Raw genomic sequence first — 27727 nt, forward strand, 5'->3', positions numbered from 1 at the left:
AAACTAGTACAACATAATGATTTAACAATTTTGTGTAAAATGGAAGGATTACAATCTTGAAAGAAAGTAGGACGTTATTGAAAATCCTCAACAGATCGATAGAATGATAGGTTGCTAGTGTGCACTGCCTCTTAATTAATCCTTCTGCAGTTCTTCCTGATCTCCCCATTGGAGCCGGTCAATGGCGTGATGTCACCCATCTTGATCATGCCGGTCACAAAGTCCGCAAAGAATGCGCCCTTGCTACTAACATATGATTGGACTTGCGCATCTGTGGATCCACCATTGAAGAGCTCCTGGTCAGAGTGTAGAAGCCCCTTCTTGCAAACAAGGTTCTTGTAGTAGTTGTTCTCAAAGACAGTTGGGGTTTGACAGTCCAGAGGCACCAAATTGTTGTCACCAAAACCTGAGGTCCTAGGGCAAACCGATTGCCTTGATCTTGCGAAGCTGCCGTCGATATTGGTGTCATTGTATATGTGGGCTCTGAAGTTGGTGCAACGTGCTAGGCCAATGGTGTGAGCTCCTAGCAATAGATCGAGGCAAAGCGACACATATATAGAAATATTTAATGACTTATATCTTGGAATGAATTAAACATGAGACAAAGTTACAAATATCTATAGCTGAAACTAGAGATATTTAATGACTTATATCTTGGTATACCACTTAACTTAATCTAGCACATAAACTTAATCTCTGCAAGATATCTATATTGAGCTAGTGATTGAGAAACAGTACTGTGGTATTGCTAAATTCACATTCTTATATGCATATCTCCAAAGTTGAGAGACAAGTTTAATTTCTTGGAGAATTAGCATTGCATTATTTATTTACAGCTAGTAGTTAATTACTAATGTAGCGGGAATTATATAAATACGCACCAGAGAGCGCGACCATGTCCTTCTGGGAGAGGCCTTGCGCGGCGAAGAGCGACGTGAGGTTGGCGAGGCCCGACGTCGGCGGCGGGATGTTGTTGTTGGCGCCGCTGAAGCTCGCCGTCCTCGAGTCCCTCCTCCCAACCTTCACGTCCCAGCTCGGACCACCCAGCTGCATGTGTGCATGCATGCATCCATCAGTTGCAGTTGCAGTTGCAGGTTCATCAGTCTCCTGCATCTTTCTAGCTCTGAAGTGATTCAAAGAATATGCTATACTACAAGGGCCGGCTAGCTAGGCTTACGATGACGACGCTGTCTCTTGCGGCGATGGCGAGGATGTCGGCGCAGGAGACGACGCCGGGGCAGACCTTCTCGACGGCGGACTTGATGGCGTCGATGACCTCGAATCCTCTGGCGGAGCCGTTGTTGGGGTTGGCCATCTTCTCGCCCCTAAAACTGGGCGTGTCATCCAGCAGCAGCGAGGCGTCGCAACCCTACACCATGATCGATCACATTATTATTAAACATATATATACGTATATATATAATCACAAGTTGCTTGATTGTGTTAGTAATTACTAATTAATAATGGCGGAGCGAGCGAGTACTGTTACACTGTATGTACGTACTTGGACGAAGCAGTCGTGGAAGAAGAGACGGAGGATGGAGGCGCCCATGCGCTGCTCCCTGGCGATGGCGGCCTGCAACACCGACCTGACGGCGTCGTACACGCCGGGGCACGAGTGGGAGTAGAAGCTGGTGCACAGCTGCGCCGACGAGGTGCCGGTGCCGGCCAGCAACACAAGGAGCAAGAGGAGAGCGACGCCGCTGCATCTTGCAGCTGATGATGCTGCTGCTGCCATCTCGTACAGGGCTACAAGCTAGTCTATGTGCCTCTGAGTGCAGTGAGGTGTTGCTGGAGCTCTGGAGGTATCTAGCTAGCTGGGGAACATGGACATCAGGACATCCATATTTATAGCAGAAACTCCTGGACTCAGTCTGTTAGTATAAGCTTGAATCTAGGTAGTATATAGCAAGCACTCCATGCATGCATAAAAATACATATATGATTAGGTACATCATGTCATGTACCGGCTTCACCTCACCTACTATGTTGGACTTCGATCGAGTTGAAAAGCCGGCAATCAAGGTTGCTTGCCCAACAGGCAACAGCTAGCTAGCTAGGAATCACTCGCGCCTTTCGCAATTCACACTGCTAGTCTGCTACTGTGTATGCAGACTGTCTTTAATTTAGGAAAGCGTGCAAGCATGGAGCTTTGCTTTTAGTCAATCGGAACGTATGGATTGTATTGTATATATTGTATCCAATCAGCAATGCAACAAAGAGAAACACGGTTTCATAAAAGTTACCCTAGCATCCTACTAGGGGACGGTTTGGCGAAACTACGACTCCTGCCCCGTATTTAATTTATTTCCGCTGAACTGATCATCAACAGTTGCAGATATATGGTTGGAACCATTCAGAGACAGAATTACATATCTGCTCACTTCAGCATTCGGAGGCTCCTTCTGCACACTGTGCTACCATGCATAGTCCATAGTCGGAAGCATTCAGAGGCCAAGGGTCATTCATACCTACTCACATCACCATCATGGAAAATAATTCACACAGACATGCCTGCCTGTGGTAGTGGCTGCCTGGGGAGAGCAATGGTCATACTTGTATTTATGGCGAGAGCTATAGCACTGACAATTTAATAAACTATCACTACTACACAATATCTCTGTAGGGGCCGCTCTAGAGGCTCTGTACGGGTGGTTTGCCCAGCCGCTCCTACCCAAGCATCTCTACAAATTATGTATTTATAGGGGTGGTTCTCAGAGATTTTTTTTAATTTTAACACCTTTTGAAAACTAATTTTAAATCTAACACTCTCTGTTTTTTTAAAACTAACACTTTTGGCCGCGCCTATTGCCATGGCGCGGCCAAATGCCTGTGCCGCGCCATGCATGGTGGCGCGGTAGGGAGCTGACGTGGCGACGACCGGTATCGCTGACCGGTGACGTGGCAGGGCCTGCCGCGCCAAGGAGCATGGTGCGACGGTACCTGGACGGTTTAATCGGAACTTTCCGCGTCGATAGTGGGAGTTACTCTAGGTATTCGTAAAACCAATAGTGGATTTGTTTCTGTCTTTTGTTTAATTTTTTTCACGGTCGAATAAAGAATTTGATAAGCCAATGATTTTTTTCATAATACGGTTAACCACCATGTTAACTAATCGACTACGAAAAATTGGATCGGATTGAAACGAATATTTTTTAAGGGAAAAAACTTATTTTTTGGGCCCATATTGTAGGATCGGTAGCGACGCGACCATGGACCCTGGCGTCGAGATACCTCGGGACTGCCAGTTTCCGAACTAGTTACTACTTAATCTCGCCTACAATGATGTTGCGATGCATTGAAACGAATATGAAGCAAATAAATGAAGTCCGTGCGCAAGTTGGCAAGCTGCCACATAATATTTTCATTGGTTTGACATAAGTTCGACATAACATAACCAACTAAGCCTGCAAGTTTTGGATGCCAATATTACACTACTAAATTTTGACCCTGTTGCACCGGTCAATTTTTGATGTTATAGGTCTAAAATAGATGCAATAGTTCGGTTTCGCATCAACTTCTCGTTTGATGCCAGCCGATGCAAGTGGTCTTGATGCAATAGCCTTTCGCATCGGTTACTTGTGGTTGATGCGAGAAGCAGCTATTGCATCGCCCATCCGTTGTCTCTTGCATCAAAATTAAGAGATGCAATAGCTTATTGCATCCAAATCATGTTGATGCAATACATCTATTGCAACGGCTATTGTTCGATGCAATAGACTATATTGCATCCATATTAGGTTCGATGCTATATAATCTATTGCATCACCATTTTGATTCGATGCAAGAGGTTCTATTGCATCATCATTTTGGTTCGATGCAATAGGAACTATTGCATCGACGTTATGTTCGATGCAATTCGAACTATTGCATCGACATGAGGTTAGATGCAATACAAACTATCACATCGACATGAGCTTGGATGCAATACAAACTATTGCATCGACATGAGATTTGAAGGGCAACCAATTATTGCATCAAATTCATGGCACAGAAATTCATAAAATTACAAAATTCAATGGCACAAAAAGGCACTCATATTAATAACTTGGATCATAAGCATTCAATAGTTTGTACAATGTAAGGAAGTCAAATGCCTTCCTATTTCCAAATAGGTAATTGCAAAGTTGAACCGCATTACAAAACCACTAACTTATGCTACAAATAGGCAATCATAAACAAAAATACATTTCTCTTAGCACAGATCAACATGACATCTTTCTCGTTGCACAATATTTGATTCATTTCAGCTTGCCAAGACTCCCTCAAGGTTGATCTTCCTGAAAAAGTCAAAATGACATGCATTAGTAATATATATAGTTGATCACACAATTGGAATCAAACATAGACAACACATGATAGACAACAATATTTTTGGGTTTAACAAATAGAATGGATACTGAAGCCGAACTATAAACACATAAGGCATGAACTCCTGATTGCTCATGTTAAGTGAACAAATATACATGTATAAGTGAACAAAGTTCATGTTAATAATCTGGACAACAACTTAAAATGACACCTGATTGCTCATACCTTTCCTCCTTTCTTTCTGCATTGTAGCTTTTTATTTGCAGCAGTATTCCTCAGTGTTTGTGATGTAATAAATGTCACTGTCTCATTACTATCTTTATCATTTGGGGAAAGTGATCTGTTGGCGTTGCGAGTGAGGCGACTAGGTTGGATACTCTTCGGTTTGCTCAACAATACACTGTCTGGTACAGTCTGTAAAAACCAGAAGATTTGAAGGAGCAATCACCACTTAGCAATTCTAAGAATCTGTTCAACTGCAGGTGATAATTTTGAAGTATATTACCTGTTGCACATGTTCTGATCCTTGGATGGGAGTCGGAACAACAGCAGGTTCATTATGTGTGGGCAGGGCAGATTCTGTACCAGCCTTCATATTTTAAAAAAAAGATTCACACATTATGTCAGATTAAATGTAGGCATCCATTACATCGCAGTTTGCATTTATCAAAAAATAATACCTGTGCTAAATCTGCACCTTCATTTCCACTAACCATATTTTCTGTAGGCTGAGGGGCTGTTGTGGTTGGTGCAGCATTCTTGCATTGGAGTTATAAGGAGAAACATTAGCAATCAAGCTTTACTAAAATCAATGATGTTGGTAACAATTAAGTAGTATTATTACCAAAGGCGGTGCTTGATTGTGTTGTTTGATTAGTGAAAAAAACTCTTGCCTTAGTTCTTCTCTAATCTTGCTACTTGTACTCTCCAGTTGATGTTGCAGCTGCTGAATTTTTTCCTTGTCACTCTCCCTCTCAGCGGCTTGAACGATAACCTTTTCTTTTAACTTCTCTGCCTCAGCTTGCATCTCACTATTCTTCTGTTGGGCTGCTGCTGCTAATGCAGATGCACGAGCTTGCTCTTCAATTCGTTCATTCATAAGTTGGCTTCGGGTCGGATACTTTGCCAAGTATCCATGTCCAGGACCTTTCCTGCTCCTGCATCCAGTGGTTTCCTTGTAGGTTTCATGAAGAATGTGCCTTTCTTGTTCTTTTGAAATCACAGAAGCTTCCAACTCAATTCTCTCTGCAATTTTGGAGAAGGCGCTTTCCTAAATTTAAGAACACAATTAGTGTTTTCAACTTTAGCAAGTAGCAACAACAGTTCCAGTTCAAGTATAATAAGAATTAGGTAAAATGGATACTTTGGAAATCAAACTGTATCAGTTAGATTCATGTACTGATTACTTCCTCAAAAAATCCAAGTCCATGTTAATCATGCAAATATGATTCCTAGCAAAGCATGTTGAGAGGTAAAAAGCAATGGACAGTTGAACTCTAGCATTTCAGAGATATGTATGACATTGGAGATAAATGAATAAACCATGTTATGAGAACATACATCACTGGACACTCGTTTACCGAGTAGCCCAGCTCTATTCAAATCACTTTAAAGAACATAATTAACTACATAAAGCATCTAACATAAGCAACTTGCTTTCCAGCAAGTTCCCAGAAATCTGGGCATGCAACAGCTGTACAGAAAATAAATCATATCTGGAGATATACAAGTCCAAATGACTTGCAAGAGGACATTCTGGAAATCTTACAAAATTATCGAGATTTCATCTTCATACATCAAAGCATGATTCAGAACTTAAGTACTTCGAAATAGCAGAATTACAGAAACTACTCTGCTGAAACAGAGAGCACCCAAAAACTGGGAGGTAACTTCAAACAGCTGTAACTTTCAAACCACTAGGCCAAATCACCTCAAATTTGAACAGCAGCTAGATATGACAATTATCTTCGACTTTGGTATTCACAAGTTTCCCAGGAAACCAACTTATCAAGGTGAACTTATCTAAGCCCCCAGATCTGTCCAGATGGGACCAACATCTCACTTAAAGAATTAACGATGTTCCAAACTTACATTTGGACCATACCAACCATATCATGGCAACATACATAACTCATGGACACCAGAAAATATGATGGCCATCATAAAATAAAATTATTTGATGCTTTTCTAAATTTAAATAGATACAAGGATGCATAAAAGACCATATACAAGACTTGCATAGAAAATTCTACAAAAATTACAGCAGCTACCATATGCTATCAGGAGACCACAGAAAAAGTTTGGAAGCATTTGGCTCATCCAAACTTGCTATACCAAAAAGAACAGGTGGCACAGCTGAAAATAGCATAAATAAGAAACTAAAGATAGGATTGCCAAACCCAACACAAGGACAAGGAGATGATGACCTTTTATCACCCAATCAGGGCATGTACAACCATCAATATAATAATTATGTTATATATAATTGCAACATCACTAAGTACTAATGAACAAAGTAGCACTTACATATATTTCCTTAATTAGCAGCATCAGAAGACCATCGGCCCTCCTTGGTGCGTGTACTCCTCCAAAATGTCAAACCATCTGGCTCTTCACCAGTCTCCAGGTTTCTCTAAGATGTGAAAATTGAACATTGTTACTGTTTAGGTAAAAAATAAAAGAAGATTAGGTTCCATATCATTACCTGCTCATAACTAACTTGTGAAAAAGGTTTTGATCCTGTAAGATGTATTGTCTGTCGATGCTGCGAATTGCTAGAGTTTGTGGTGCTTATTCGCTAATATAAACACATATATGTTAGTTGCACTACAAAAATACAGACAATAAACACATATATATCAGAGGCTTGGAACCTGGAATTTGTCACTTCCAAAATACAACACCAAGTAGTGCCACTCCACAATGTCCAAATCATCTGGCTTATGTCTCATTCTTTCATGATAACTATTGTATGCCTTGTATGTGGCACTCAATTGAGCTCGCCATCCTTTGTAACGATACTTTGCAATCTTCCATATCCTAGCCTTCTCATCATCATTGTTCTCAATGTTCCACCTAACCTGTAGAAAAGGGATACCAACAAATTGTGAACAAATAAGATATTACAAAGAATTAATTTATCATACGCGGGAGCAAGACTATAACATACCATTATATCTCGTGCTATTTTATCTTTAACAATCCGCTTGACATCTCCCCACTTTTTAACTCCAATAAGTGGAGTCCTTTTTCTTGTAAACCGAACTATTTCATCAACAAACCCAAAAATGGGTGAATTGCTTTTCTGTTACAGGTAGGAAGTAATCACGTACTACAGGTAATGCTCAGAAAGTAAATGGAAAACCAAAAAAAGTGATGATGAGTACTAGGAAGAAAAGAGGAGCATAAGCTACATTTGTATTTGGTGGGCATAAAAATCAGCATTCTTAGGATTAAGGATAAGGAACCTTGACAATTTAGACGAACATTCATATGGTAACATAACCATCGCAGGCATAAGCACTTACCAAACTGACGGAACCAAACCATTATACCAACATTGTTCTATTCCCCAAAGGCATGCATCAGGCAAGGAATAATGGAGAGATAAATAAAAGAAAGGTAATTAACTGCTATCCTATCACTGGTACGTTAAGAAACCATTATACCAGCAGTCCAGCACTGTTTTATTCTGCAAAGGCAGCATCCATCAGGCAATAAAATAATGGAGAGATAACAATGATCTCTTCCCCAACGGCAGAGTGTCTGAGGAACTGAATTACTGAAATTAAAATAAAATGCTTGCCTGCAACGTTGCTGCCTGTTTGGCGTTTGCCTGTGCAGAGTGAAGCTCTGTTACACGGTGCCGGCGGCGTCGCTACTGCAGCTGGCTGGGGGCTGCCTGGTTTGGCCTACACGGGCAGCCGGGGCCGGCTGCCGATTGTGCCCTGCGGCTGCGGCCTCCGGCGTACCATCTGCCCCCGGCCGATTCAGCGATTCGAGAAAACAGGGGGCTGGAGACGCCTCCGCGCCGGCGGCAGGTCCGCCCGTGGCTGCCGCTGCTGGGTGAACAGCGGTGGCCGTCTGGCCGATGCGGTGGTACGATGGCAGGGTACAATGGCCTTTCTTCCCCTTTCCTATCTGGACGGGTCAAAGGGCAAGAGCGAGGAGAACGATGCCGGTGACCATGCGTGGCACAAATCGCGACCGGGCGAAAGGAAGAGGATGAGGAGCCTGCGAGGCGCGCGCGTCGCGGCCGGGGGAGAGGAAGAGCAGGCGGAGCCTGCGAGCCGGCGGTGTGTGGCGTCGGCGCGTGGAGCGGGCGCGGAGGAAGAGGAAGAAGAGGAAACGGATGTGGCGAGGTGGAAGTTTCTGCGTTGACGGCGCCGCAGGATAGGGTCGACGGGGTGGCCTCTGGACGTGGGCGTGGAGGGCATCCGATTGGCAGGGCTGGGATCGGACGGCTGGGATAGGTTTTGGCTTTTGGGTGGTACTAGCCGATGGCGGGATTTTTTCACTGAAAATGCGCGGACAGTTGGGTTTCGGCGTTTTGGCCTTTGTTTTGGCGGCTGTGCTTCCAAACGCAAAGTATAGTTCAAATAAATCTGTAGATATACATTTAAATTTTTTTTAAAATATTTTTTGTGCCAAATAATTAAATTTAAATAGTTTTCTTAATCAAACATACCAAATTAAGATTTTATTAAATTGTCATATAAAAAACGTAAAGTTGACTATAATCACCTTCAATCTTAGAAAATTAATGGGAATTGACTATAATCATGTGCTTATGAAATAAAGCAACATGTTATCTCAATTTAATTTTTTATCCAATTTGTTTAGTATTCTTATACGTATATTTTTGGTTTTGGTGAATAGCATATGAAAAATTCTTTACAAATTGCACAACACTATAGTAAAGTAGTTAGTACAAAATGAGAACCTAATAGCCATTACTTTGCCTAGCCTAATTCACCCAATGCATGCCTCCTACACAAGTCTACTAGCAAGCCTTGAACAATTACTAGAGCACTCAATCAAACAAAGAGGCTAACATATTACTCTAGTCTAGCTAAACTAGTGAAGCAACTAAACTAGCTATTTCTACCAACTACACCCGTAGAAGAAAATAACAAGGATGTAAAAGCACAAGCAAATAACAAAGATAAAAGATCATTAGTATCTCACAACCTTGATCGGAGCCCCGGCACAATCACCATGTAGTGCTCGACAATCTCAATCAACTCCAAGGCGGCTAGATGACAACAATCATGCCAAAGAGTAACAAGAAAAAAACAAAGCCATCACTCTCAACTAGTGCCACAAGATGCAAATCAACTATACAGCACTCTCAATCTCACCCAATGTGATATTTGATGAGTAATGTGAGTGTAGTGGACACCATGTTGAAATGCCCACCTAGAATGAACTTATAGCTTTCTGATTGAAACAGATAATTACTCATAAATAAAAATGAACTTTTCAATTCTTATGTTCCATATTTCTATTCATTCTGTCACATGTAAGAACAGGTCTGCCGAACAGGCTGTATATCGCGTAGGTTTGTACTATCTTTTTACGTATTCTATTTTAGGTTATTAGTTCAGCTATTCGTTTTGTATTCGGATTCGTATCGGACGAAGTGAGGATGCCTGGGATTGTGATATCCGAAAGCGAATTCAAAATTAGTTTATTTGTTTTGTATTTAGATTTATACCTACACTACTAGAAATCCTTTCATCTATGACGATTTCGGAATGACGATAATAGTTTTGGTCATGGAATAAGGTTCATTAGTGACGAAATTACGTAGATGGTCATAGATGATTGGTTTGGCCGTCAACCCCTTTGTTTAACTGTGACGAATTTGAAAGAATCATCATACAAGTGTTCTGTGATTCGTCATAGAAGTGAAAGAGAATAGTTTCACCGTTCAGGTCCCACCTGTCAGATAATTATTTCGTCATAAAAGTAGAATTTATAAAAAAAATTGGTGGTGCCTTAGAATCGAACCCACCACCTCTTCTCTCAGAGCCAAGTTGGCTTACCATCAGAACAAGACTTCGGTCATGTTTAGAGATTGGAAGTTTTTTTCTTATTCGATTATTGAATCAATCATAAACCCAACCCAACCGAACCCAATCCAATCCAATCCACCCAGATCTAAATCGAATCGGGCAGGGGGCGGGAGGAGGTGCTCCGGCGGCGGGTAGCTGCTGCGGCGCGGTGCGCTTCTCCGGCGGCGGGTAGCTGCTGCGGAACGGCGCGCTTCTCCGGCGAGCAGCTCTGGCGGCGGGTAGCTGCTGCGGCGCAGCGCGCTTCTCCGGCGGGCAGCTCCGGCTGCGGGTAGCTGCTGCGGCTTCTCTGCTCCGGCGGCGGGCAGCTCTGGTGGCGGGCAGCTCCGGCGGCGGGCTTCTAACGGTGGGCAGCTGCTGCAGCGCGCTTCTCCGATGGGCAGCTTCGGCGGCGGGCAGCTGCTGCGGCTTCTCTGCTCCGGCGGCGTGCTTCTCCGGCGGGAAGCTCCGGCGGCGGGCAGCTGCTGCGGCTTCTCTGCTCCGTGTTCAACCTGCTGCTACTTCAGCTACTTAGAGGTACTGTCATCTTTCATTGCCTGCAATTCATAGCATTTCATAGCTGTTTAGACATGGCTTATTAGAGGTAATTGTTGTTACATTGATTAGATGGACAGGACATGGATTCGTGCTACTCGGTTCAGTGATAAGTTCACAGACGGCGTTGATCAATTTATGTCATATGTTCGGGATAGATTCAATGCAGATGATGTTATACTTTGCCCCTGTCGCCATTGTCTGAATCAGTCTTCGCTGAGTCAGAAAGATGTGCATAACCATGTGTACCTCTATGGATGGTCAGCTACATATACTCGGTGGGTACACCATGGAGAAGCTTTTGATGCTGAGATTATTGAAATTGCAGAGGATGCAGATGAGCCTGATCATCTAGGTGATGTGGTCAATGAGGATGAGGCTGACAATGAAGATGATCTGGGTACTGTAGAGATGCTTGTAGACTTGTACACAACTGTAGAAGATGGAGAACAGCCTATGTTTGTGAAAGTTCTTGAAGATGCAAAACGTGCTCTTTGCCCAGGTTCTGTTCATTCTAGGTTCTCTTTTCTAGTTAGATTGCTACACATCACGTCCTTCTACAGGATTAGCAACACAGCAATCAGTGTTATATTGAAGTTATTGGCAATGTCATTCCCTAATAGTTGTCTTCCAGATTCATATGACAAAGCAAAGACATATCTCAAAGAATTGGGCCTTGGATATGAGTTAATCCATGTCTGTGACAACAATTGTGTGTTGTTTCGGAAGAATCTTGCCAAAGCGGACATTTGCCCAAAATGCAAGGAATCTAGGTGGGTAGATGCTGATGGTGCCAAATGGGTTCCAAAAAAGGTTTTGAGATACTTTCCTCTTATACCTAGGCTAAAGAGGATGTTTGCAAACAAAGCAACATCTGAGGAGACCCGGTGGCACAAGGAGAAGAGGGTGGCTGTGGAAAATGAAATGACCCATCCAGCCGATGGTGAAGCCTGGAAAGACTTTGATGATATGTATCCTAGCTTCGCTGAAGATGCAAGAAACCTAAGGCTTAGTTTAGCTACAGATGGCTTCAATCCATTCGGGAACATGAACACAAGTTATAGCATGTGGCCTGTACTTGTAAAGGTGTACAATCTACCTCCATGGTCATGCACTGATGCATCCAACTGCATCATGGCATTACTCATCCCAGGACCAGTCTCCAGGCAAGGACTTTGACGTATTCTTAGAACCTCTCATTGAGGATTTGTTAAAACTCTGGGAAGGTGTCAGGACTTATGATGCATTAACTGGTTTGAAGTTTGACCTTCGTGCTGCAGTACTATGGTGCATACATGATTATCCAGCTTTGGGTGTATTGTCAGGGTGAATTACTAAAGGTTACTATGCATGTATTTATTGCAATAGAGATCCATTGTCAAGGAGTCTTAGGAAAAAGATATGCTACATTGGACACCGTCGCTACCTCCCAAAAACTCACAAATGGAGAAGAAGCTTGGCCTTTGATGGACACCGAGAAAACCGGATAGAGCCAGCAAAGTTGACTGTGGATGAAACTTTGGAGGCTCTAGAGAAGGTAAAAGATGTTAGTCCTGGTAAGCCTGAGGGTAGCAAGAAAAGGAAGCGTGGACAGAAGGATCAGGAGCCAAAATTGTTCAGTCGAAAGTCGGCCCTATGGAAACTACCTTATTGGAAACACTTGAAGCTGCCACATAATCTTGATGTGATGCATATAGAGAAGAATATATGTGATGCCCTTCTCGGCATAATTCTCCGTCTTGATGGCAAGAATAAGGATACAGTTAATGCGAGACTTGATTTGCAGGATATGGGCATACGACCTGAGTTGCATTTAGAACAAGAAGATGGTGATTCAGTTTCAATGCCAGCAGCATGGTATGCCATGGAGAAAGAAGAAAGGACTGCATTTTGTGGATTTATGAAAAGTATTCGGTTTCCATATGGGTATGCTTCCAACCTGACAAGATGCATTAGTGCAGATGGTTCGAAGGTGCAGGGCCTCAAAACCCATGATTGCCACATCCTACTCCAAAGAATTTTACCAACCGGTCTCCGGGGATTAGTGCACAAGGACATATATGAAGCAGTTGCTGAGTTGGGTAAATTTTTCTAGGAGCTTTGCAGTAGGAAACTAAAGGTTGATGTTGTGAAACGTCTAAAAGCAGAAATCCCTGTGATACTGTGCAAGCTTGAAAAAATATTTCCTCCTGCTTTTTTTGATGTGATGGTCCACTTGGCTGTCCACCTTCCTGATGAAGCACTGTTAAGAGGCCCTGTCCAATATGGATGGATGTACCCGATCGAACGCCAATTGGGCACTTTGAAGGGGTACGTGAGGAATAGAGCTAGACCTGAAGGATCCATCGCTGAGGCGTACATAGCTAATGAGGCATTGACCTTTTGTTCAAGGTACATGGAAGATGTTGTCACTAGATTTAATCGTGATGATGACAAATGGGATCCACCAAATGGTGACCTCTCTATCTTCCAGCATGGTGTTAAACTCTTGGGAGCCAACAGGGAAACATATCTTGAAAACAAAGAATTTGACAAGCTTTGTTGGTATGTGCTAAACAACTGTGATGAGGTGGAGCCATATTTGAGGTGAGTGTTTTTTCTAAATTTTGTGTGCTACTAAAAACTATGCTAAACCTGCATGACCAATACTCATATTGTGAACTGTCTGTGCAGCAAGTTTAGAGAAGAGTTAGAGAAAGAGGGTGGCCATGATATTGAGAGTAGGTTAGAAAAGGAATTTCCTGCTTGGTTTAGGAGTCATGTAAGTGGTTCCATAATTTATGCAATATATCATGTTGTCTTCTTAATCTGAGTTCCACATTTTTCACTTAATCTGTTGTCTTTTTAGATCAAGATGCTGTGGAAGGATAATCGTGAAGAGGTCAGTGAAGGGCTTTATGCAATATCATGTCGACCTGACCTTAGGGTCAGATTATGGTCATCATGTAGTGTGAATGGTGTTCGATACAACACTATTGACCGTGAAAGACAAAGGCAGACACAAAACAGTGGTGTGCTGGCAGAAGGAACACACAATGGAGTGTCGACTGAATTTTATGGTCAGCTCAAGGAGATAGTTCAGTTGAGCTACAACTCCAATTTACAAATGATTCGAACTGTGGTACTTTTTCGGTGTGAGTGGTTCAGTCAAGATGGCAAAGCTAGAAACATTAGAGATGATGGCCATTTTAGATCCATCAATATAGAGAGGTTTTGGTACAAGTCAGACCCATTTATATTAGCAAGTCAATCAACAAAGGTCTTCTATGTGCAGGACACACAATTTGGCGACAATTGGCGTGTTGTCCAAAAATTTGAGCATAGGAGCATGTATGATGTCAATGAAACAGAAGTCAGCACTGTTCACCAAGATGAAACTGGGTCTGATAATGAGCTTGAGGTGCAAGATGATCAAGATGATGGCACCGATGAACCTACACCAGTGCAGCGACGTGTAGATGGACAGAAATCTTCTGTTGTTGGTAACTTACAAGCTCTTATCAATAGAAGAGAAGAAGACATGGCTGAGAACAGTGATGAGGATGATGACTATGTAGATGACACCATCTTAGAGTATTGTAGTGACAATGATAGGGATCCCATAGAATGTAATGATGATGATTAGCTGTCATTTTTTAGATGTTGATTAGCTGCCATTTTTGGAGCACAAATATTGTAACAAATTCTGTCATTTTTGGGATGTATACTTCTGGGATGTTGATGGAGCACAAATATTTGAACAGTGGCTCTTTTTTTGGGATTGTAACAAATTCTGTCATTTCTGGGATATGTTGATTAGCTGTCATTTTTGGGATGTTGTTGTCTCTAGATTCTAGCAAAATCTGTCTATACAACAAATTCACTCATACAGTTAAGTTAACTCAAACAATTTTTCATTCATACATTCATACATTAACTCATTCAATAACTGTGACAATTCAGACATCAACATACATTTAGTAACTCATACATTCAGTTAACTGATACATTCAGTTAACTCATACATTCAGTTAACTCATACATTCAGTTAACTCATACATTCAGTTAACATTCAGACATTGCCAATTCAGACATTCATAGTAGGTAGTTGTAGCTTCATGGGCTGAGCACCTTTACTAAACATTGCCACCATTAGTGCCAAAAAAACAGCAAGAAAGATCAGTGAACCACAACATACTGCCTTCAACTTCTTCTATGGCTTGGCAAGTGCCTTGGCCTCAAGCTCCTTGACAAGTGCCGTGGCCTCCTCCTTTTCCTTCACCAGTTTGGCCATCTCCAAATGTGCTTCATCTAGCAGAAAACTGAGTTCGTTCTTCTCCAGCTCTAGAGTTTCATTCTTGCTACGCAAGACCCTAACTGCATCTCGCAAATCAACAAGAATTTTGACCTGATGCTCTATTGGCTTGGGATCAAACCACTCCCAAAAAGGGCATCCACCAGCCTAGCACCCACAGACATTCAGATTGTCAGGTAGACTATTACCTAGATTGAAATCAACACATCACAATGCAAATTGAACTCACCTTGTATTTGGGGCATGCATTGTACCTCCTTCCAGGATTTGCATTGCTCCATGAGATCCACCTGGAGTCTTCTGACCACAGTAGCACTCCAGAGCCGGTGTGTAGGAGTAGGGGGGGTGGCGGTATGGAATTGGAGAGGAGTACGGGGACCGCGCCCTGGACTGCTCCATGGAGCTCCATGACGAGCTTGAGCCAGCAGAGGTTGCCATTGAGGTGTAACCCTAATCGGCTGGCAGCGGCGGCGGCGGTTGGTAGTGCGAGCGGTGGCGGCACCTGGTAGCGGTCCCGGCGGCGAGGCGTCGAAGGAACTTCGGCTGTGGCGATTTGGGGAATTCGGGGATTTGGGGACGGATTGGGGGGTATCAGACCGTTGGGGTAAGAGGCTGTCAGGGTTGGCCCACTGGAGTGAGCCTTCCATATGGCTGGACTCGGTTCACCATGGGATGAGGCTGACTGGTGGGTCCATTATGGTCAAACAGTGGTCAAATCAATGATTCAAGCTCATTTTGAATCGAATTTGAACTGGATTTTCAATGTACTGTTCAAGACCTTCATCAATGTACACTAATTGTCCAACTCGCACTCTAATGGTCATTGTATGGTCCATGTTAAGTGTATAAGTACACCAAGCATGTATAGCTATATGATCTCACACATCATATACCTATGTGTATTGATATAACCAGGCATGTGTATGATCTTTTCAACTCAAGTGCATAATTATATGTGTTGATATAAGCAAGCATGTAGACCTTACCTTATCAAGTGCTTAGTTATATGTGAAGTGCATATTATAGCATATATGTGTGTATGTATGTTATATAGTAACAAAGCACACCTTGCATGTATATGATCTTATGAAGTGCTAATCAAGTCATTCTCATATGCTCACATAGTATGTCATCTTATGAAGTGCTAATCAACTTACTAAATGTTTAAATTCATTGAAGCACACACATTATAGTTAAGTAGAATGTATGTTACATGTGTATATATATACAAAAAAGGGATCATGTATGTCTCCCTATAATTTGAGACCTAAAATATTATCATACTGAAAATTTTATAGAAAATGAGACCCATCCCTTTATGATAGAGATAGATTTTTGTTGTATTATTTGTTTTCTTGTATTATTAGTAAAAAAGAAGCGTCCTTCTTTTCTTTGGTTAAGCGAAAACGATCTCGATCTGTGATTCTTTAAATATCTAGAATGATCCATTTCGGTAAGGTTAAGGTAAGAACTGTTCGTTGGTTAGAATGGATTCTAAAAAAATCGTACTTTTCTTATTTTTTATTTTGAGTTCTTTCTTTCTTGATATTATAAATACTAAAAAAACAAAACATTGGAATCATGTCCTTCATATATCAAAATAGGTTACAAATACTAAAAACAACATTGTAAAGCATTATAATAACATGGTAATATCATTATATACAAACTTACTTTTTATCCCAATCATGTAGAAATTGTTGTCACATTTTTTTGAAGCAAATATCAATTTACAATTCAATAAAATAAACAGACATAAAAGAAAAAACCATTTAATTTTATTCTAAAAAAAAGAAAAATGCTTTCCAGCTCCCGCCTAGGGGTTCTGGCGTTTGTGCGCTTATCCCTGCCCAATTTTGGTGCCTCCGAAAACCCCCTACTGCCCTCCTCCGGCATCCGCTCCATTGAAAGTACACAGGGACAACATAGTAATTTCACCGAGGACTATATATTGGTCAATCCCCTCCCGCATCTCTTCTGGCCTCATTTCGTTTCACTCCGCCGCCGCCGCCCTAGATCCACTCCGCCGTCCTCTCATATAGCCACTTCGCCGCCCAGATCCACTCCGCCACCCAGACCCACTCCGCCGCCCTCTCATATAGCCACTCCGCCCCCCAGATCCACTCCGCCGCAACATAGACGGAGACGGAGGAGCCATGACCTACGATGTCCACCCCACCAGAGATGGAGAAGTAGGACGTTGGCCACTTCATCGAGCCGCACCTCGACGTCGGCCACTTCATCGAGCCACGCAACGACGATGCCTAAACGGGCCACAAAAGTGCTCTGCCCCCCGAGCCCAGGTTCCTCTCCGCTGTGCTCCTCATTTTAGGGTTTTGTTCTTTGTATTTGGTTCCCTTGTGTAGCGCCGTCTTCTAGTTGTAGGGCAATTTCACTAGATAGGGTTTAGGGTTTAGGGTTTAGCAATCAATTCCACTAAAATTTGTTTACAAATAGGGTACTATGAACGGCTTCGGGACTTGCAAGTCGCGGAGAACCTCAAGAAGATGGAATCCTTGCGTCTTCGTACCTTGGCTTCGGGACTTGTTAGTTCTCAGAATCCGAACAAGCAAAAACACAACAATGTAACTGATGAGCGGTCAGATTCATCCGAATATCTTCCTAGAGCTGAAGAGGGCCAGGAAGAAGATGATGATTTTGATAATACTAGCGTAGAAAAGGTCTCTTCTCAATCTTGGTTGGGGGTTCTAGCATCACGCTGTCCGATATATATTATAATAACATATTTTCCATTATGTGTTAGGAAATTGACAACAAGAACAAGCAGACCAGGCAGGGTCGACCAAAGAAGAACACCAGGATGCCTCCAGGTGGAATGAAAAGGGTTAGGGCAACTAGACAGGGCGATTCAGTTCCTGGAGTTGCCACAAGGTCTGGGAAAAAGTACAGCACCACCTTCCCAGAGTCTGAGAACACTGACACAGACCCTATGAAGCAAGTTGAAGAACAAGATCCTATTCTGGACTGGTCTGTTTTTGATGAGCAAACGAATGCAGATGAACATGCTGTCTCTGAGCAAACCAATGCAGATGTCTCTGAACAGTTAGAGACTGTTCCTGAAGGCAAGTAACAGATCATGCATTCTCATGTTCTTTGATTTAACGATGGACTAGTCTAACACTCTCAGCGGATACTTTGTAGGTCGACAACGTGCTCCAAGGCGACCAAGACCACCAACAAAGGGCAAATTGCTAGACAACATGACAAAGGCGATGGGAAGAAGGTTGCCAATTGAAATTGCTCCAGGGAAGAAAAGGCCTGAGAAGCCATTACAAGCTGCTAAGCTAGCTTCAGAGGCTGGACTTGTCATTAGGTCCAGCATGCCTGTCCTAACTCACTGGAAAGAATACAAGAAGGATGAAGACAACTATATGAAAGAATTTGTTGGCCACTTATGTGTAAGTAAATACCTTCAATATCTATTTGGTACTTTCCATAAGTCATTGTATCAAATGCTAATAGCTAAATCTCATGACTTATTGACTTCCACAGAATAGGTTGGCAGTTGATGAAAATGATGACCCAACAAAGCAAGCCTGCACCAATCTACTCCAATCTAGGGTACGACAGACTAGATATTTATTGAAGAAGAAGTACTTCATCGGTGTCCCAGCTGATCAAATCAGAACAACTTCCCCTATTCCAACTATAACTGATGAACAGTGGCTGGCCCTTGTGGCAAAGTGGTCTAGTCCAAAAGGGAGGGTATGATGTGCCATAAGACAACAACTTCTCTGTTTTGTCTACTTTATCTGCAACTTACTTGTTTTCATTTCAGGAAGTAGCTGAGAAGAACAAGACCAACTGTACTAAGGTCAAACACCATCAGTCGACGGGATCTCACAGCTACATCTCGCACTTGTACACATATGTAAGTGCTAAAAATCTAGTACAATACGTTTTCTATTTGTGTGTAGATACAGAAGCTAATTTTTCTGCATTTCTTTCTCAAACTACATACAGATGGAGAAAAACAAGGATCATGATGTCAATGCCGTGGAGATGTTCAAGGAATGCCATACCAGTAAGAAGAATGGTATGACAGATCAAGTCAAAGAGACACTTGTAAGTCCCTACACCTCATTGATGGATGGGTTGTGTACATATGTCAGTTTATATTCAGAATTGGTTGCTGGGTGCGATTATCATATGCCACAATTTGTATGATGTGTCTGGATGGTCCTATCTTTACTTGTGAAATTGCTTGAAGGGACTAAAATTGATTGCTGGCTGGGATTAAAATACATAGAAAAAATGGTCATACATGCTTACACCTATATATCCAGTTATATGCTTGCTGAAATGGAAAGTGCTTGCATACACATATATGCAGCTATATATGTAGTTTATATTCTCATATGTAACATGGTTGTGTACACATACATTCTTGTAACATGGATTATCTGATGTTCTCTAATGATTGTCTTATCTTGTAACATGGATTATCTGATGTTTTCCATTTCTTTTCTTGAAACATGGTTTCTGTATAAGTAACTTATCAAATTTGCATCTCTCTGATGTAGAGTGCCATGGAAAATATGTTGGCCCAACCTGCTGAAGGTTTAGAGACACCAAGATCCAGTACTGAAATTGTTTCCAAGGTCCTCTCACAAACCAGTGCTGCTTCTACATTCTTGAAGAATGCTGGTCTTCAAACACCAGGGTCAAAATCTGCTGGATCAGTTGCAAGAGAAGCACAACTTCACGAACAGCTACAGGCAGAGAAGACACGGGCTGATCTACTTCAACAAGAACTGGACACCTTGAAGAAGAAAGGTGAAGAAACAGAAGATGCATTGGCCAAGACCCAAGAAGTAGTGCTCAGGACCCAGCAGGAGATGGAGGAGTTCAAGAAGAAACAAGAAGCTAATGATCTACTACTTCAGCGCATCTTGAACATCAACGCAGGTAACAGAGCTACTTAGCTTGTTCCTGCGCTTGCTAGGTACCTCTGTAGTTGCCTGTAGTTCCCTGGTGCTGAGCAGGTTGGTTATGTCACTTGTGAACGAATTTGTGTGTGAAGTGGTGGTTCCAATGATGTGTGTGAACTTGTGGTTCCCCTGTGTTTGGGAACTTTGGTTGTATGAACAATAAGTCTGACTGTGATGTATGAACCTGTGTTCTATGTTTGCTGAGGCTGGCCATGTATGGTACCTATGCATTATTTCAAATTCATCAAATGCCTATGCAAATTTCTATGACGAAAAAAAACGTCATTATGTCACGTGCTGCCACTTCAGCGCCCATGTGCTGCCACGTCAACGCCCACAGAACGCCTACTAGCCCAACACATGTCAACCTACGAGCCCAACACGTGTCAACCTACGAGCCCAACACGTTTCAATCAAAGAGCCCAAAACGTGTCAATCTACCAGCCCTACACATGTCAACCTTGTGACCATACACGTGTACGCTGCAAGCCGGCTGAAACAGTTCAGTGACGGGGAAAAATCGTCATGGATGTAACGATATCTATGACAAAATACACAAAATCGTCAAGGTGCAACAGCTATGACGCTACAAAGATGACGAAGACGATTTCGTCATAGCATCGTCACAAATATATGTCCATGACGTTTTTGGCCTTTACTATGACAAAAGTGGATTGTCTTGGATGTGGACTTTTTTAGTAGTGCTAGCCTTCAAATCTCGTAAGTGACCTAGGCTCGTATGACGTGCACTTATAATAGTTAGAACAACATTTGTAGTGATGATATGAAATCTAATTTCTTTATGTATTACATTCTGTTGCAAACCCAAAATGACATATTTACTGGTTAGATATAAAAAAATACTTTACAAAAAAAATTGACGGCCAATAGCCTGTTCGTTTGGCTGTGGCTTGTCGTAAACGATCATAAATTTACAGCCGAAACAGTATTTTTCTCTCACACAAACCAGCAGTACTTCTTCACAAACCAGCAACTAAACGAACTAGCCAACCGAACAGGCTGCAAGTTTATCGCCAATGTGAAATCCAAAAAATCAAATCTGGCACCACCAGGTGTTTGGTTTCTATAGGGTCTCCTAAAATTCCTGTCACATCGAATGTTTAGACACATGCATGGAGTATTAAATATAGACTAATTATGAAACTAATTATACAACTTGCGACTAATTTGCGAGACGAATCTTTTAAGCCTAATTAGTTCATGATTTGACAACGTGGTGCTACAGTAAACATATGCTAATGACAGTTTAATTAGACTTAAAAAATCGTCTCGCAAATTAGTCTCCATCTATATAATTAGTTTTATAATTAATCTATATTTAATGTTTTTTATTAATATCTAAACATTCAATGTGACATGAATTTTAGAAGGAGAACCAAACAACCCCAAGTCAAGTCCGCACTCCGCAGTTCCGAAGCCCCTCAGTCCCTCGTTCCTCGTCCCTCTCGTCTCCTTGCCCCTCTCCCGAGGCTCGCCTGCTCCTTCTGCCCGCCGTCATGGCACCGAAGCGCTCGGGGTCAAGCATCTGAGTCATCTGACGTGGAGCCGAACGTGGTCACCACCCCCGTCTTCTCCCATTTCCTTCCAAGATGGCTCCACGCAACCCTAACCCTAGGACTGCTGCTGCTGCGCTCGCCTCGGCGGCGGACGACCACATCGCGACTCGGAAGGCATGGTCGCGGCATCCCTATCGCGCAAGCCCCGCTCCCCGGACGTTGCCTCAGAATCCGACGACGCGGATGCCGGCGCTGATGCCGCCCCTGCCGGCGGAGATGACCGCTGGTTTGCCTCCTGTTTGATTGGTTAGGTTCCTACGGCACTAGTATTTCACTTCCTTTAGCACTAGTTCAATTTTTGTAGAAATGGTTCCTATTCAGTTTCATTTGTGCAGTCTGAAAGCTACCAAAATATGTTTAATGTAGAGCTATATAGAAGTGTTATTTAAACTTCTTTTGTTCTGTTGGATGTTTTGGCAGATGCTCTTTGACGTTTTCACATACTGGGCTATGTGCATTCTCTTTTGTAGGTGCAGAATTCTGGGGACTCAAAATCAAGGAACATTCCCAGGCTTGACAAGGATATTAATGTAATTCTTTCTTTGGTAATATTTATGGCTGTCAGAGTCAGTACAACAGTTGTTGGTAATTCGGAATTCGCACATTTGATCTCTTTTTTGAACATCTTTGATTTGCCGTTAAGCAGCATCCTGATCTGAGCTCTGTAGAATGCAGCTCTAGTTCTTTACAACTGTTTGAACTCTGCCACTGAGCAAGCGAATCTATCTAAAAGTTGCTCTTGTATTAGTGTTATTCCACATGCCAATTACTTTCAGCCAGGTAGTCATGCATCAATTCCCTATCACCCAGTGATATTATTTCTTAATTTCCAATTCATTTATAAACAAGGCCAATTAGTTTTGGGAATTTGCATATTGGTTAGACTAAAAACACCTAGCTGCTGTACTACAGCTATGAAGTTATTAAGAATGCATCCATTTGTTCTTGATGAAATGTTTTCTCATTTAGGCAGTACTTTAGTCTTCTAATGTGAACAATATGCTACACGGACACTGGATTTAAATATAGTGCTTTCTTGGCAGGTGCTTTGTTCCAAGAATCCGTTTGCTCAGACATTGCATTTTAACTACCATTATTTTAAGACGTGGACAGAGAGGAAGCTTATTATATGCTAGCAAATATAGAAATATTATGATTTAATTAACCCCATGCATACTAAGAAGATCTTTTCAGTATACATGCCTCCCTCATGTCTGCTGAATAGATCAGATGTTCGTACACTTTGCTTGTAGTGAATACAGACATGATCATCTCTATTACGGTCAATTTGCATGGTAGCCCAAGTTATAAAAATGATAATCTCCATTACAGTAATTTGGCATCAACGAGGTAACCAAGTGATAAACATGATTAATCTCTATTAGTTACGTTTGGTAGCCGTCTTTGTTATTTGGTAACCTGAGTTAGCAAAATGCATTTATCTTACATTATTACCCTAAAGTTGTGTGGTTTCACCCCAACCTGCTGCTGCTTCTTAATCATGCCATAATAGCCGTCAAGGTAATCTGTTTTTCCTTGTTTTTATTTTTTTTATTATGCACCTAGGGCTGCTATAAAATGGATACTGAGAAGTCAAACTATGTGCTGGGTTTGGGAAACACATGTTGAATTATTGACTATCTCAAGTTTCCTGGTGCAACAACCAACTCAGGGTAGCTCTTTGCTACACAAGGTTGTGCTTGGCATGTTAGTCTTTTTCATTCTCCGAGGTACTGGCAATAGTAGAAACCTTAAGCAATTTTTGTATGCTAAAATGAAAATTATCTCTAGTAAGAGATGGAAAATGCATTGCACCTGTCACTCAGGGTGTCTATCTCTAAGTTCCTATAGTACAAACTCCAAATGAGCTTTGCTATTGTGAAAATTGATTTGGGTTTTCAAATGCTAATACTTTATTAACATATTAGAAGGTTAATCAATTGTGAATGACAGGTATGGGATAGAACTAGTGTGAGTTAGCTCAAAAATAGATAGTAGATATCTATTTTTAGAATCTTACAATTTCTCTCTTTAATTTGCTCTGTTTGCAGTATGCAACTCATATCTCCTTTGTATGCTAATGCAATGTTCTTATAAATGCAGGAATCTAGTAGTGACTCCGGCTTACTAGGAATTCCTACTGCTCTCATATTATATAATGTGCATGGTCAAATCAAGCAACTCTACAATGACAAACAAACTATGCCCAAGGCCAACACAAGATAGATTATAGAATACTTTTGTTGTAAAAGTAGTTAAGAACAGTATTTTTTTTTTGGAGATTCAATTAAAATTCTTCTGTGCTATATACATCGGCATTCACATTTTAAATGATGAATTGATTTCATATCAGTGCAGCAATTTCTATTTTGGTAATTCTTTTGCAACAACAAAAGCGATAGGCGTTGTTAAAAATCTTCCCTTTATTCACAACCACCAATATTTTGTTGCGATATAATATCTTGCCACGAAACAATTTGCGTGGCAATACAACTTAATGCAATCATGCATTATGTGGCAATTACGGATATAGCCACAAAACGGTTTCCGTTGCAGAAGATCTTATTGCAATGGAACATAGTACGTGGCAATTAGTTATATTGTCATGCAACAATTGCATTGCAATATTTGCTCGATCTTGCAATAGCTAGTATTGTTATAAAAGTCAAATTTGTGTGTCTTTTCCTGGGCCCTCCGATATGTTTTAGCCTCTTGCAAAATAAAACTTTCGATGTAATAGTGATAATTTACTGAATCAAAACAATCCTGAACCGATGCAATAAAAATCACATATTGCATCAGAGTTTAGTACTATCAATCTGTTGCAATAGTACTTCCTAATTGTACCCATATTCTCAACCGGTGCAATACCACCCACATATTGCATAAAAAATCAATGCTAACGCAACAAAAATTGTCCGATGCAATAATTTCTACCTATTGCATCTTGGGTACGAAATCGGTGCAATAGGCCATACCTACTGCATCGACATGAATTACTATCACATCAAATTCATTCCCGATGCAATAATACCCACCTATTGCATCAGACTTTGAAAATTGATGCAATAGCAGCCACCTATTGCATCAAATTTGTGTTTGATGCAAGGCGAAGTGATGCGATAGGGTCAAAAATTAGTAGTGTTAGTTCGACCTAACAAACTAAGACCCAAGAGTGTAAGGATCCCTCGGACGCCTCTGTCTCTTCAGATTTGTTGGCAACACATTGGGAGTGTAGCCAACGTCGGTGTGGTCGCATCGCCGGTGCGTACGGCTCGTACCCTGCAAGTATATGATATGCACGATTACTTAGAATTCTTTATGTTTGTTAGTTCATATAGCCTACGTATTTAAAGAAACTACCTTTGTTAGTACCTGTGAGGCGCCTTGGGTACCAAGCGGGGCACCACCTAGCCGAGACCTGCCGATCTCGTCCTACGGCCAATCGTCCCACTGGTCGTGCTGTCTGCGGAAGCCCGGGGGTCGTCGTCATCGTCATCCTCGATTGTAGGGTCCTTCCCAGCGCTATGATGTGGTGGTGTACGCACCGCGGAAGTGGCACCTGTCACCAGCAGAGAAGAGTCGGCTGGTGTCCTCAAAGAGGGTGAAGACATGCCACCCGACCGCGCCGGGAGTGGCGGTTCCTCATAAGGAGTGTCCATGCAACTCAGCTTTTGAGCAAGGTTCCTGCAGCTCTTCTTCACCTTCTGCATAAATAGACGTTAAAGTTAGTGCATTTCCCAAACGCATATACACTAAAGAAATATTTTTGGAACAGACCAGTTTATGTTTACCTCCACAAAAGCCTCGAGAACGCCTGGCCCATGTCCTCTAAACTCGTGAAGCCAGAACGTTGCTTCGTTGGACAGCCTCGACAATTGTGTCGTCTGGGTACAGAAACACACGGTTGAACAGTTTTAGTATACATACTTAATACCAAATGGATAACAAATTGTACTATTCTAGTATCTTACCACGTATCTTTGTAGCGGGGCTCTCTGTAGCTGTGTGTCCTCTCTAGTGGCAACGTCGTGCACATCTTCCTCCGAGTCCTTGTCAATCGCCTCCTCAGTGTACGGGTGCTTGATATGTGTCCTCATAGACCTGTGAAGCCAGCGCAGGTACTCGTCGAAGGTGTGCTGGTCGTGTGGAGGATCCGCATGGACCGGCTGTCGTTCCCTAGTCTCCCACAAGTGGATGTGCGCATTGTATGTCACGTGCCAATCCTTGGTCTTGTACCTCTTCCTACGGTCATACCTGCAACAAAACGATGTTAGTTGTACCACACACACATCTGAATTGTAGCTTTGTTATTATTCGATAACGTACCCGTGCAATCCTTGGTTGGTGGAGTAAAGCGGTGGTGGGCAGCCTGTCATTCTTCCAAACTGTCTGCAGACCCTGATGGGTAAGTGAATCTCGACCACGTGGAAGAAAATAAGAGAGACGTTGCAGCGATACTCCTCTAACTCGTCCCTAGTGACAGGACTGAGATAGTACTGGAGCTCTGGAGCATCCCAAGGACACCAATGCACCTGAACATTTCATAATTGAGTTAGGCTGTGATATAGTGTACATCGAACAAGACACAGGTATGATAGTAAAGAGAGCGTAACCTGGTGCTGTGTCAGGACGTCGAGACCGTCCTTGTACTCCATGTACTTGCGTCTCGCATTTCCTCTAACTAACTCTAGTTCCGTCTAGATAAACAGAGTTGTAGGGAGTGTATCATGTCCGTTCCATTGCTGCATTGAACACAATAATGAATTAGCCATTAATAAACTCATCATATGTAACCATATCGAAGAATATAATGAACCGAAGTACTTATCGGTAAACCAGTATTAAGGGGCCTCCCAACGGGCCATCGTTCCCAACACCAAACCTGGAGTAGGTACGAGCAACCCCCAAGGTTCGTATACCCTGAGGTGCGACGGCAGGCAACGCATAGCTATCGATACATCCATGCCAGGACTACGATGCCCTAGCTATACGCCGCTATGTTCTCCCACGGCTGGCGTAGTATGTCAAGGAAGATCCAGCTGATGGTGTTGCCCGAGGCGTCTGGAAAGAGGAAAGCACCAAGAAAGTGCCAGAGCCACACTCGGGCGAACCTGTCGATCTGAACCTCCTCAGCCTGTGGGTCCAAGTAATCAAAGCGCTCCGTGATCCAGGACGATGAAACACCGGAACTTTTCCTGAAATGGATCAAAGAAAATGAGACCCGATGGATGTTGGAAAGCAATGCAAGTATTAAATAGCCTTGAATTTCTCACTTAATTTTCTTGGAAGTCTCGTCGTCCGGTGGAAGAAAGCCAGTAAACAGAGCCACCAGCTCCCTCCAGTGATCGTTGTCAACTATCACTGTCACTGGAAGTCTCCCCAACCGAAGGCCAAAACTAGCCTTCACGTCCTGCATGGTCAAGGTCATCTCGCCGCAAGGTAGGTGGAATGTGTGGGTCTCAGACCTCCACCTATTATAAGAATAGAACAACTATTAGTTGCCTCAAATTTGCTACAAGAATGTTTACGTACAAATAAGACACTCGCACATGTCTACAGCTGTAGTAAGTAGTGCTGGGTCAAGGGGTGAAAGACCGTAGTTGACAACACGGAAAAGCTCGAGGAAGCCGGCATGCCATATGTACGGCGCGTAACGCTCGTCCCACTGGTGCGCCTTGGTGTGCGTGCGGGGCCTCAAAGGAGGCAAGGCCACCTCTGCGTCGTTGTCACTCAAGATGTGTGCTCAGTGCTGGTCGTCGTACTCCACCTCAAGAATGGGGTACAACGGGTGCTGCGTGGGAGGGGCCATCCTGTTTTTAATTGATAAACAAACGGTTAGAGTATTCAAATTAACATTACGTAGCATTGCGAAAGTTGGAGTAGTGACGCTGAAGACCGCTGAATTTTTCCAGAGACACACAGGGAATTACGATCTTTTATAATGGCACACACGGAAAAGTCTCTTTGGTTTACCCTTGCAGA

General features: G+C 42.4%; 3 protein-coding genes and 1 pseudogene across 4 annotated transcripts; 2 read left to right on the plus strand and 2 right to left on the minus strand.

Annotated features, from left to right (window-relative positions):
- Positions 1-1790, minus strand: LOC136509068 (peroxidase 4-like). The gene is made up of 4 exons (XM_066503874.1): positions 1505-1790; positions 1178-1369; positions 882-1047; positions 1-523 (listed from the first exon to the last, which is right to left on the minus strand). The coding sequence occupies exons 1-4, from the start codon at positions 1736-1738 to the stop codon at positions 132-134; spliced, it is 984 nt and encodes a 327-aa protein (XP_066359971.1). The 5' UTR covers positions 1739-1790; the 3' UTR covers positions 1-131.
- A 2420-nt stretch (positions 1791-4210) lies between these two features.
- LOC136508669 (uncharacterized) lies at positions 4211-8669 on the minus strand. Of its 2 annotated transcripts, none has more exons than XM_066503406.1 (9): positions 8117-8669; positions 7481-7575; positions 7016-7108; positions 6838-6943; positions 5156-5581; positions 4992-5069; positions 4817-4900; positions 4537-4725; positions 4211-4279 (listed from the first exon to the last, which is right to left on the minus strand). In XM_066503406.1, the coding sequence occupies exons 4-9, from the start codon at positions 6859-6861 to the stop codon at positions 4247-4249; spliced, it is 834 nt and encodes a 277-aa protein (XP_066359503.1). In that variant the 5' UTR covers positions 6862-6943; positions 7016-7108; positions 7481-7575; positions 8117-8669; the 3' UTR covers positions 4211-4246. The 2 variants fall into 2 exon arrangements, with proteins under 2 accessions (XP_066359503.1, XP_066359504.1); XM_066503407.1 differs by adding an exon at positions 7185-7391 and having other exon boundaries at positions 4211-4280; positions 7481-8669.
- A 2322-nt stretch (positions 8670-10991) lies between these two features.
- LOC136507154 (uncharacterized) lies at positions 10992-13509 on the plus strand (annotated as a pseudogene).
- Positions 13510-13557: 48 nt separating this feature from the next.
- Positions 13558-14544, plus strand: LOC136507155 (uncharacterized). The gene is made up of 2 exons (XM_066501963.1): positions 13558-13680; positions 13768-14544. The coding sequence occupies exons 1-2, from the start codon at positions 13558-13560 to the stop codon at positions 14542-14544; spliced, it is 900 nt and encodes a 299-aa protein (XP_066358060.1).
- Positions 14545-27727: the final 13183 nt, after the last annotated feature.

Source organism: Miscanthus floridulus, chromosome 15, assembly GCF_019320115.1.
Source record: "Miscanthus floridulus cultivar M001 chromosome 15, ASM1932011v1, whole genome shotgun sequence".
Taxonomy (NCBI): Eukaryota; Viridiplantae; Streptophyta; class Magnoliopsida; order Poales; family Poaceae; genus Miscanthus; species Miscanthus floridulus.